This window comes from Mirounga leonina, unplaced genomic scaffold (genome assembly GCF_011800145.1).
Source record: "Mirounga leonina isolate KUSES-001 unplaced genomic scaffold, KU_Mleo_1.0 Mir_127, whole genome shotgun sequence".
NCBI lineage: Eukaryota > Metazoa > Chordata > Mammalia > Carnivora > Phocidae > Mirounga > Mirounga leonina.
The window spans coordinates 33,785,614-33,798,198 of NW_023270316.1; the positions used below are offsets into that span (position 1 = coordinate 33,785,614).

The following is a 12,585-nucleotide window of genomic DNA, read 5'->3' on the forward strand; positions in this document are numbered from 1 at the left end:
GTAATAGTGGAAGACTTTAATACTATCAATGAATAAGTCATCCATAGAGTAAATCAGCAAGGAAATACTAGCCTTGCCTTAAATAATATACTAGACCAGATGGACTTTACAAAACTGAAAATCAGTTACAGGAAGAAAACTGAAAAAAAAAAACAAAAAAACCCCACATACATGTGGAAACTAAACACATGCTATTAAGGAACCAAAGGGTCAACAAAGAAATCAAAGAGAAGATAAAAAAAATGCCTTGAGACAAATGAAAATGGAAAAACAATGTCCCAAAACCTACAGGATACAGCAAAAGCAGTTCTTTTTTTTTTTTTAAAGATTTTATTTATTTATTTGACAGAGAGAGAGCGCGAGCGAGAGCAGGCACACAAGCAGGGGGAGTGGGAGAGGGAGGAGCAGGCTTCCCGCGGAGCAGGGAGCCCGATGTGGGGCTCGATCCCAGGACCCTGCGATCATGACCTGAGCCAAAGGCAGATGCTTAACAACTGAGCCACCCAGCCGTCCCAGCAAAAGCAGTTCTAAGAGGGAAGTTTATATCAATATAGGCTTACCTCAAGAAACAATAAAAATCTCAAATAAACAATCTAACTTTACACTTAAATGAACCAGAAAAATAAGAACAAAACAAAGCCCAAAGTTCAAGAAGGAAGTAAATAATAAAGATCAGAGTGAAAATAAATGAAAGAGACCCCCCCCCAAAAAAAAAGAAAAAGAAAAAGAAATCAATGAAATTAAGAGCTGGTTCTTCTAAAAAGATAAACAAAATGGATAAACCTTTAGGCAGACTCATCCAGAAACAGAGAGAAGGTCCAAATAAATAAAATAAAAAATGAAAGAGAAATTACAACCAATACCACAGAAATACAAAGGATCACGAGACTACTATGAACAATTATACACTAACAAATTGGACAACCAAGAAGTGGGTAAATTCCTAAAAACATACAATTTTCAAGATTAAATCATGATGAAATAGAAAATCTGAATAGACCAATTACTTACTAGTAATGAAACTGAATTAGTAATAAAAGAAACTCCTAACAAAAGTCCAGGGCCAGATGGCTCCTTAGGTAAATTCTACCAAACATTTAAAAGAGTTAATACCTATCCTTCTCAAATTATTCCAGGAAATTGAAGAGGAAGGATGTTCCCAAACTCATTTTATGAGGGCAGTACTAACCTGATACCAAAACCAGACAAAGACACCACAGAAGAAGAAAATTATAGGTCAATATCCCTGATGAACACAGATGCAAAAATCCTCAAAAAATATTAGCACACCAAATTCAACAAGACATTAAAAGGATCATACACCACAAGCAAGGATTTATTCCAGGGATACAAAGATGGTTCAACATCCACAAATCAATCAACATGATATACTACAACAACAAAATGAAGAATAAAAATCATATGATCCTGACAGTTACAGAAAAAGCATTCAACAAAATTCAACATCCATTTATGATAAAAACTCCCAACAGAGTTGAGTATAGAAGTAACGTACCTCAATATAATAAAGGCTATATATGACAAACTCACAGCTAATGTACTCAATGGTGAAAAGCTAAAAACATTTTCTCTAAGATCAAGACAAGGATGTTCACTCTCACACTTTTATCCAACACAGTACTAGAAGTCCTAGCTAGAGCAATTAGACTGAAAAAGAAATAAAAGGCATCCATACTGGAAGGGAAGAAATAAAACTGTCACTATTTGCAGGTGATGTGATACTATATAGAGAAAACCCTAAAGACTCCACCAAACTATCACAACTAATAAATGAATTCAGTAAACCTGCAGGATACAACATTAATATACATAAATTTGTTGCATTTCTGTACACTAATAAACTATCAGAAGGAGAAATTAAGAAAACTATCTACAATTGCATCATAAAGAATAAAACATCTAGGAATAAATTTAACCAAGGGGTTAAAGACCTGTACACTGAAAATTGTAACACATTTATGAAAGAAACTGAAAACAAATAAGTGGAAAGATATACAGTGTTCACGAATTAGAAGAATTAATGTTGGTAAAATGTCCATACTACTTAAAGGCAATCTACAAATTCAATGCAATCCCTATCAAAATATCAAGGGCATTTTTCACAGAACTAGAACAAATAATACTAAAATTTGTATGGAACCACAAAAGACCCTGAATACCCAAGCAATCTTGAGAAAGAAGAACAAAGCTGGAATTATCACAACCATATTTCAAACTATACCATAAACCTAAAGTAATCAAACAGTATTGCACTGGCACAGAAACAGACATAGGTCAATGGAACAGACTAGAGAGCCCAGAAATAAACCCATGCGTATATGGTCAATTAATCTATGACAAAGAAAGCAAGGATATATAACGGGAAAAAAAGTCTCTTAGTAAATGGTATTGGGAAAACTGGTAAGCCACATACAAAAGAATGAAACTGGATTGCTTTCTTACACCATACACAAAAATAAACTTAAAACAGATTAAAGACCTAAATGTAAGACCCAAAACCGTAACTCCTAGAAGAAAACATAGGCAGTTAGTTCTTTGACATTGATCTTAGCCCTTTTTGGATCCGTCCCCTCAGACAAGGACACAGCAGCAAAAATAAACAAATGGGACTACAACAAACTAAAAAGTTTTTACACAGCAAAGAAAATCACCAACAAAACAAAAAGGCAACATACTGAATGGGAGAGATATTTGCAGATGACATATATAATTAGAGGTTAATATCTACATATAAAAAGATCTCATACAACTCAATATTAAGGAAACAATCTGATTAAAGGGCAGAGGACCTGAAATAACATTTTTCCAAAGACATATAGATGGCCAACAGGCACATGAAAAAATGTTCAACATCACTAATCATCAGGGAAATGCAAATCAAAACCACCAATAGGTATCACCTAACAGCTGTCAGAATGGCTACTATTGAAAAGACAAGAAATAACAAATGTTGGTGAGGATGTAGAGAAAGGGAACCCTTGTGCACTGTTGGTAGGAATGTAAACTGATATAGCAACTATGGAAAATAGTTTGGAGGTTCCTTTAAAAAATTAAAAATAGAATGACCATATAATCCAACAATTCCACTTCTGGTTATTTAGCCATAGAAAACAAAAGCACTAATTTGAAAATATACAAGCACTCCTATGCTCATCACAGCATCATTTACAACAGTCAAAATATCGAAGCAACCCAAGCGTCCATAGATAGATGAATGGATAAAGAAGATGTGGTGTGTATGTATGTGTGTAAACGTATGTAGATATGTGTATACACGTACACCAGAATATTAGTTCTAAGAAAGAATAAAATCTTGCTATTTATGACAACATGGATAGACCTAGAGCATATTTTTTTTTTTAAGATTTTATTTATTTGACAGAGAGAGAGAGCACAAGTAGGCAGAGGAGCAAGTGGAGGGAGAAGCAGACTCCCTGCTGAGCAAGGAGCCCGATGCAGGACTCGATCCCAGGACCCTGGGATCATGACATGAGCTGAAGGCAGATGCTTAACCGACTGAGCCACCCAGGTGCCCTGACCTACAGCGTTATTACGGTAAGTGAAATAAATCAGAGAAAGACAAATACCTTATGATTTCACTTATATGTGGAATTTAAGAAGCAAAACAAATGAACAAACAAAAAGCAGAAACAGACTCAAATACACTGATGGTTGCCAGTGCAGAGGGAGGGTAGAGGGATGGAGGAAATAGGTGAGGGGGATTAAGAGGTACAATCTTCTAGTTATAAAATAAATAATACATGGGGATGTAATGTACAGCATAAGGAATACAGTCAATAACATTTTAAAAACTTTACATGGTGGGGCGCCTGGGTGGCTCAGTCGTTAAGCGTCTGCCTTCGGCTCAGGTCATGATCCCAGGGTCCTGGGATCGAGCCCCGCATTGGGCTCCCTGCTCTGCAGGAGGCCTGCTTCTCCCTCTCCCACTCCCCCTGCTCGTGTTCGTGCTCTCGCTATCTCTCTCTCTCTGTCAAATAAATAAATAAAATCTTTAAAAAAACAACAACAACTTTACATGGTGACAGATGGTAACTAGACTTATTGTAGTGATCATTTTGTAATGTGTGTAAGTACTGAATCACTATGTAGTACACCTGAAACTAATATTGTATATCAATTAAACCCTAATGAAAAAAATGAGCTGTTCCAGTTTATTCAAAATTCTACTGGAAAATGATTTTGAAAGATCAACTTTTAAATATCAAAAGTTCAGTTAGTAAACAGAACTAACTGAACAATTACTTTATAATAATAACAAACTTTTTTATATTACTATTTATGTGTAAGACACTGTTCTACATGCTTTACAAACATTAAATTCTCAATAATTCAAAAGATCCCTTTAAGTACTAAAGCATCCCATGGCCTTTAGGATAAATACCAGTTGCTAGTATATGGACAGTAAGATTAAGAAGGATTTTAAAGTGCCAGAGTTTAGGACATAACAGATATGAGTATAAATATTAAACAGCCAATTTTAAGGTCAGATTTACTATTGTCTTTTCTCCAAATTCACAAAAACTACCAAGGCTAGTAAGTTATGAAATTCTGCCCAAATATAATAGTTCTGGTGTACTACCTAAAATCTTGCACTTTCTTTTAAAGTTTGTTAGTTTGTCCATAAATATTATTCTAGAGCCCTTCCTAAATACATCACATTAAAAAACAACATCAACAAAAGGCCAAAGAAATCTTTTGCGTACACCATATAGTTTTATAAATGGAAAGGTTATACATAATAAAAGATTTTATGGTAGGTTATAACAGCACTCCAATAAGAACAGCTGATTTATAAATTTATTTTATATTAAAACGTTTGGACTTAGATATACTTTCATATTACAGAAGAGACTTCTCTAATATTATTTTTATTAATGTACCAAGTTTATAAAGTTGATGTCAATTCACAAGTATAACAATTTGAGCCATTTCTAAGACATTTCGGTAATAGGTTAAATATATGAAGACTTACCTCAATTTTTAGTGTCAGGTATTGCTTAAATCACAAATGAATATGCAAGTCTTCATTTAATAATTAAAAGCTCCACTGAGTTATTTTCAAAGTTTATCAGTTTGTGAAAGGTATATGGAAACCTGATGTACTGGTTTAGCAATTTTTCTGTCTGAAATTATTTTCAAAATAAAAGTTAAAAAAAAAAAGGTAACGATTCTGTTTACTCTGAATGTAGTCAAACCACTGAAAATCTAGGGTGTTCAATAGCATTTACCTTAATACTCATCAGTGATTTTCCTATGAGCTAGGCTACTAAAAATAAAAACAGTTTTCTATTGATAAATTAAAGACAAATAATTTTCTCTCTTCCCCTTCCTCCAACACACATGAACCAGAACATATAGGTTTTTAAGAAATGAACTGGGGAGCACATAATGGTATAAACACTTTGGACTCAAGTTCAGTAAGTTCTTTTAAAGTAAAACTCCTTCTACTTTATGATTAGCAATTCCACTCCTAGAGAAAAATTTATCCAACATAAATAAAAAACATATACCCAAAAAAGACTTTATAAGAAAGTTCATAGCAGCTTCATTCATGATAGCTCCAAAATGGAAACAACCTAAATGTCCACTGATATAGATGAAGGAATAAACAAAACTTGTGGTATATTCATACCCAGCAACACTAAGAAATGAACTACTGATATAACAACAAAATGGATGAAAATATAATGTTGAGTGAAAGAAGCTAGACACCAAAGAGTACATACTGTACAATTCCATTTATTTTTAATCCAGTACGAGCAAAACTAAGCTCTGGTGACAGTAATGAGAAAGTGTTTGCCTCTTGAGGAGTAGTGGTTGAGATGGATAAAAGGCATATAAGGAAACTCTGTAGGGTGACTGCACTGTGCTATATCTTGCTTTAGTATATGCAATAATTACATATTACAAAAATTATGCATGTAACTGAATTGAATTATACTTCTATTAAAAATATTTTTTCTAAAAGAAAAAGTTACAGCAACAAAAATCAAAAGAGTTTTTAGCATTTCCAGATTTTTGGAATGCTTACCTGTCTAAGAGCTGATCATGTTTTTCTAAAGCATCCCTTTCAGCCATCACTGCTCGGTCCTTTTCAGCCACAGCATTGTCCCTCGCTTCTCGGAGATTTCTAAAATTTAAACATGTACTCAATTATTCCAAATACAAAGTATCTATCTTTTAAAGTTTCATAAATGTGTTTGCTTAGAATTGGACTATCTGACAATCTTAAGGACCCACTGGAGGTTGGTGACCCACGGTGTATGTTATGTGAATTTACCTGGCTGGGTGTTTCCGTGGCAGCACAGTAATGTAGGTGCAAACACGGTCTATCGCTAAATGTCACACTATCTTTCTCTATAACTTATCTCCACATGGGTTGAAGGTAGGCTCAACAGTTTATATATACAGTAACTTGTTTCATCCTTACCATAATCTAGTGAAGTAGGTATGATTACACAGTATCCAGAAGAAAACCGAGGTCTTGAGAAGTTAATAAATGTTCTCGAAAACATTTTAAATGAAAAGTATAATATAGAGATCACAAGTATCAAAATGGGAACAAAGTCTGGGATATGAGCAACTTGAAGTGATGGCCCTTGGGATCTCACAGAGGAATGGAAAAGAAGAGAACTCAAGAACTCAGGGCTGACAAAATAGAAGGGGCAAAGGACATGAAGTCCTGATAAGCTGACAAACAGATAAATTTAAGTAGTGTACAAGCAGGGTGGAAGACTAGAGATTGCTGTTAAAGGCTAATGATGTGGAGGTAGAATAGTACTTTCAGTGACATCATTTTAGTTGATACCAAAATCAAGGGTGTGACCAGTAAAGTAGCTAAGTGAAGGAGAGATGAGATAAAGGTCAATATTCATGTAGGGCTCAAGAAAGTATGGAGCCAGAGTATTAGGTAAGTCATCCACTTACAGTACTGATGACAGCAGGAACTGAAACTGAGAGAAAGATACATTTAGTGACAGTTAAGGGTAATGTCCAAAAAAGGCAGAAGGTAACAAGAGTGCCACAACAAGATATGAGCCTTTAAAGATCAAATCTCATTTGTTTTTTGAATCAAAGCGGAAGTCTGGGTCAAGAAAAATACCAACAGGAAGCTTCTTTCAGAGAGCCACTTAATTTTTTAAAAATCCTCTTCTCTAACATAGTTATAAATAAACGTAGAGTGCAACATAAATGATTTTGCTCACCTAATTTCTACAAATCCCTTATGTTGTATTTTCCAACCTGTTTTATAGTGGAGTAAACCGAAGATCAAGAGCTTAAGTACCTAGTTCAAAGTCACAGCCCATGTTAAAGCCATAATTTGAGCCCAGCTATGTCTTTACTGCAAAGCAAATGTTTTTTATATCATATCACCACATCTCCCATAAAGAATTGGATTGGGTATTAGAATTTTGTGTTTATTATTCATGGAGAATGTCAGTAGAAAGTCATGAAACCCCACATCGTTTGAATAAATCTATGTAATAACTATTGGATAGGAATGCTTACTTGCTGTGCCAGTATGAAATGTCATCTTTTACACTGTGATGCTAACAACAAAGTTAAAATTTAAAACATATCAACCAATGGAGATTCATCAGTCAAATGGTTTATGAGGCAGAAATAAAATAGTTTAAAAAAACTGTAATACAGACAACTTATTAAAAAGAAAATAGCTTTTGTATACTATTATCTAAGTGGAAGTGCATTTTAAAATAGATATCACAAAATGTCATGTCATTATTTTCTGACATCATCCTGATTGCAATGACCTTCTATCATCAAACTGAAACATGAAAAAAAAATTTTTTTTTTAAGATTTTATTTATTTGTTTGACAGAGAAAGACATAGCGAGAGAGGGAACACAGTAGGGGGAGTGGGAGAGGGAGAAGCAGGCTTCCCTCCAAGCAGGGAGCCCGATGTGGGGCTTGATCCCAGGACCCTGGGATCATGACCTGAGCCGAATGCAGACGCTTAACGACAGCCACCCAGGTGTCCCTGAAACATGAAAATTTAGTTTTACAGATAGAATTAAATTCTTTAGGCATATCAAACATTTATATATTTTTCATTCCTTGATGATCTATACATTTCAGTCAGTAAATCATCACAAACTGGTTGTAATTTTCATTTCTCAAAGATAGCTTCATTATTCTATAAGTTATTTCAATAGCAAAATTCCAAGTAGACTGCAATTACGCTTACTTAGTAAGTAGAAAAGCTTCAGTCCCTAACTGTATTTCCTTTCTGGCAATAATGGGCATTAGAAATAAAAGCAGTCACAGAGAATGAAATGAAACCCAGAATAAACTAAAAACAGGGGCCTGTGAGCGGAGGTATGATTAGAAGGTTCCTGTGCATTCATGATGCTACAATATGTATCATCTAGCTAACTATAATTAGTGCTATATTAAGGCATAAACAAAATTCCAAGGCCACAAAGAAGAGGAGTTGATCATGTTTTAACTGGAGGAAGAGAGATAAGAGTGAATGAAGGGAGGATATGTAAGTTGGACCGTGAAGGACAAATAAGTAAAGGCAATTAAAAAAAAAACCCCCCAAAACTAAAATGAATCAGAGAAAGTGCTACAAGTTGAGGCTTCCATGTTCAGGTCCTCTCACAGATGTCTGCTGGTAAGATTTCTGTGTGAACCTAACCTCCTTATCAGTTACCATACCTTCCACATCTCTACCCACAACCTGCATACAAGAAGCCGCACAATTCCTTTTAACATAAAGATAGAGATACTTCCTTTCATATTATCAATCGACCTTTAAGGTTTCAAATTAAGTCTGAGATAAACTGAATGTATTCCACTGACAATAATAGCAATAACAAACATATATAGAGTGATTGTCATGTGCTAGGAACTATTTTAGGCTCTTGCATATAATAATTCACTTAATTTTCACAACAACCCCACAAAATAGGTTGCATCATTATCTCCATCTTACAAAGGAGAAGATTGAAACACAGAGAAGTATTTATCTAAGGTTACAAGTAAATAAGCTATGGAGCCCAAACCATCTGGTTCTGGAGTCCATGCTCCTCATCAAACTATGCATTTCTTAAGATTCCTTTTGTTTCACAATTTTCTCCTTGAGAAAACTTGTTGTAGCCATCTTGTTACAGGATTTTTTTCCTCCATCAGTTCCCGCTGTTCTTGGTCATGCCGCTTGGAAGAATGAAGAGGTAGACCAGACAGAGTGGTGAGTAGCAAAGCAAGGTTTATTGAGCGATAGCAAAGTGATAGCTCAAAGATCCCAAGGAGGGAGGGGACCCAAGCGGGTTGCCATGGGAGTTTCTAAGTCTAGGGGTTTTATGGGCTTGTTGGTGGGGCTGTTTTAATCTGATTAACCCTCCCTGTGCCTGTCATCCAGTCAGATTTTTGTCATATGGGAAAGGGTGGAGGGCTCCTTCCAGGGCAGTATAAAATCCTTTTAAGGGTGGTTTCCTCTTAGGTCCCTGCCTGTGTGCCTCCAATTATCCTTCATCAATCTCATAGCACAAATGTTAAATCAAAAATAAGCCTTGAAAGAATTGTGACTATATTATATATTCAATTGTTTTTATAGCCATGCTCCTTCAGACTTAAGACTCATTAGATAAAACAATAGATGGATTATATTCCGGCCACAGACAAAACCCTAACTGCCATATTACTAATAAATTATCCATTTTTAAAAGTTAAATGCATTATAAAATGTAACAACACAATTATGGCACAGCAGGAATTCTAATGTTCTTCAAAAGACGAACTCGAAAAATTGATAGACTATCTGCAGCCATGTACAAGCTAATGAAGCTAATGTTTTAAAAGTCCAAATTGAATATATAATCAAATGTAATTATAATAACAGAGAATGATGTTGGGAGTTGGCCAACTGGTCAGCATTTTATGTTTTAAATATAAAACTAAAATATTTCATCCTTAAAAATGCTTTTAAAAAGCTAACATTTGAGGGATACCTGGGTGGCTCAGTCAAGTAAGTGCCTGACTCTTGATTTTTGGTTCAGGTCATGATCTCAGGGTTGTGAGATCAAGCCCTGTGTTGGGCTCTGCACTGAGTTTGCTTGTACCTCTCCCTCTGTTCCTCCCCCAGCTCATGTTCTTTCTCTCTCTCTCTCAAATAAATAAAATCTTTAAAAAGCTCACATTGGATTTCAAAACTGTTTTTCATGATTCTTTAATGTCATTTCCTACAAACCCCATCCCCCATATACACATACATCTCTCTCCTATCCATCCTGTATTTGTGCATGGGAAGTAGAGAGGAAAGATGGCAGAAAAGGGAAAAGAAATCTGATCAATTCTATGTAAAGTGCAAAAGTAAAGTGACCTAGTATATATTATAACTTGTATCCAAATAACATATTTTTCAACTTGAGGCATTTTTATGAGTGAAAGAGGGTGTTATTAATAGTCATGTTAGAGAAATAGGCATAAACCAGGACTTAAGGGGACAAACAACTGGGAGATACTGTTATTTAAATTACAACATCCGGGGCACCTGGGCGGCTCAGTCAGTTAAGCAGCTGCCTTTGCCTCAGGTCATGATCCCAGGGTCCTGGGATGGAGCCCCGCATCGGGCTCCCTGCTCAGCGGAGAGCCTGCTTCTCCCTTTCCCTCTGCCTGCCGCTCTGCCTACTTGTGCTATCTCTCTGCCAAATAAATAAATTAAAAATAAATAAATAAATAAATAAATAAATAAATTACAACATCCAAACAAGAAACTTAAGTTTTATTTCTCTAAATAAAAGGATTTCAATATTATAATAGATGTATTTCATATGCAAACTAATGAATCTGTGCAGAGATAACTTCATGTACATAAAGTTTAGCCAGAAGTATCTGACAACCAAAACCTGAAGCCTCAGTACAAAACGTAACAATAGATTTCTGTACATGGAATGTATCTTCCTATGACTAGAAGATAAATTTCATGGTATCAATAAGCCAAATCTAAATTTATACCTGAAAAGAGGCAAGAAAAATGATGGAAGAATGAGAAAAACCTTGGGAACCTTTGAAATTCTAGTAGGAACAAATCAGAGTTTGGGAATGCCAAAGGCATGCTTAGCCTGGATAAACATCACTAACAACTCAAAACTTGAAATTGACCAAGAGTAAATAGTGAAAAACCATGATTGTCAGAAGAGCTCAGGAGGCACAACTAAGCAATCCATCCTCCTTCTGCCTCCATGTAAAAATATTTTTGGGTAATAAAAGTGAATACATCTTTTCCAGTTGCAACAAAAAGGGACTGAAACAGGCTCTTTATATGACAAGCTTATTTATAGGGAAAATGTTTGAATTAATCACTTCTACCTCTAGATTATTCTCCCAGACAACATATAAAACCGCTCATTTCCATATCTGATGCCTTTGTTTTTAAGATGGCATGAACAAGAAGGATTGCAAGTGGATTATCTACTGTTTATAATCAAATCACCAATAATTGTTCCTTTAATTAACATAGTTGTTGAAAATGAATGAATAGGACATAGCAAAAAAGGCAAAGTGGAAATTTTATGTAACATAATTTCTTGGGAGAAACTATGCATTTTCAGAGGAGAAACTTTTTGAGATTACTGTTGACTGAACATACTGTATTTTCCTAACCTTTTATTTTAGTTGGTGTTCAAGCAGATTATTTTTTTCATTTTATAGATGTGAAAACTTTATCCCAGAGTGGATATCTAGCCAAACCATGGTTTAAAACAAATTATGAAAAATTTAAGCATCAAAATGGAAAAACTTACTTAAAATCTATTTACTTTAAGTTAAAATTAAATTAAAGTCTTACTTTTTAAACCTCAACAGGTTTAAAAAGTAGCTGATAAAACACAATGTAATATATTAAAATGAAACTGGGTGAATCTTTTTTAAATTTTATTTTTATTTTAATTCAATTAACATAAAAGGATTATTGGTTTCAGAGGTACAGGTTTGTGATTCATCAGTCTTATATAATATGCAGTGCTCACTATATCACATGCCCTCCTTAATGTCCATCACCCAGTTATCCCATCCCTCCACCCCCCTCCCCTCCAGCAACCTTCAGTTTGAAACTGGGTGAATCTTGTGGATGGTTAACTGAGTGACTACTCTATTAAATCCATCTCATTATAAATCTTTGTATAGGTTTTCATCTAAACCAATAGTTACCTGATTTCTCAAAAGTAGTTCCAACTAATTCTTTCATTCAACAAATATTTACTGAGCACTTACTATGTACCAGGTACTGGTACCTGGGAATGCAGCACTGAAAAACAGATGAAATCTCTACTTACATGGAGATTACATGCCAGCATGAAAGAAACCAAAGTATGTTAGTAGGTGCTAAGTGCTCTGGATAAGAAAAAGCAAAGAAGGGGCTAGTGGGCAGCAGGCATGGCAATTTCACAATTTTAAATGGGGTGGTCAGGAAAGACATCAGAAAGCAGGTGACATCTGAAGACATGGAGAGAGTAGGGAAACCAGACTCTAAGGTATCCAGGAGTAGGGGGTTAAGCAGTGGAAACGGTAAATACAAAGGAC

At 35.0% G+C, this 12,585-nt stretch overlaps 1 protein-coding gene across 1 annotated transcript in view; it reads right to left on the reverse strand.

The window, feature by feature from the left end:
- The window catches only part of PIBF1 (progesterone immunomodulatory binding factor 1), a 212,822-nt gene that overhangs the window by 138,156 nt on the left and 62,081 nt on the right, over nt 1-12,585 (reverse strand). The window contains exon 10 of the mRNA XM_035003244.1: nt 6,074-6,172. Within this exon, the coding sequence (XP_034859135.1) occupies nt 6,074-6,172 (99 nt within the window). The remainder of the gene's footprint in view (nt 1-6,073; nt 6,173-12,585) is intronic.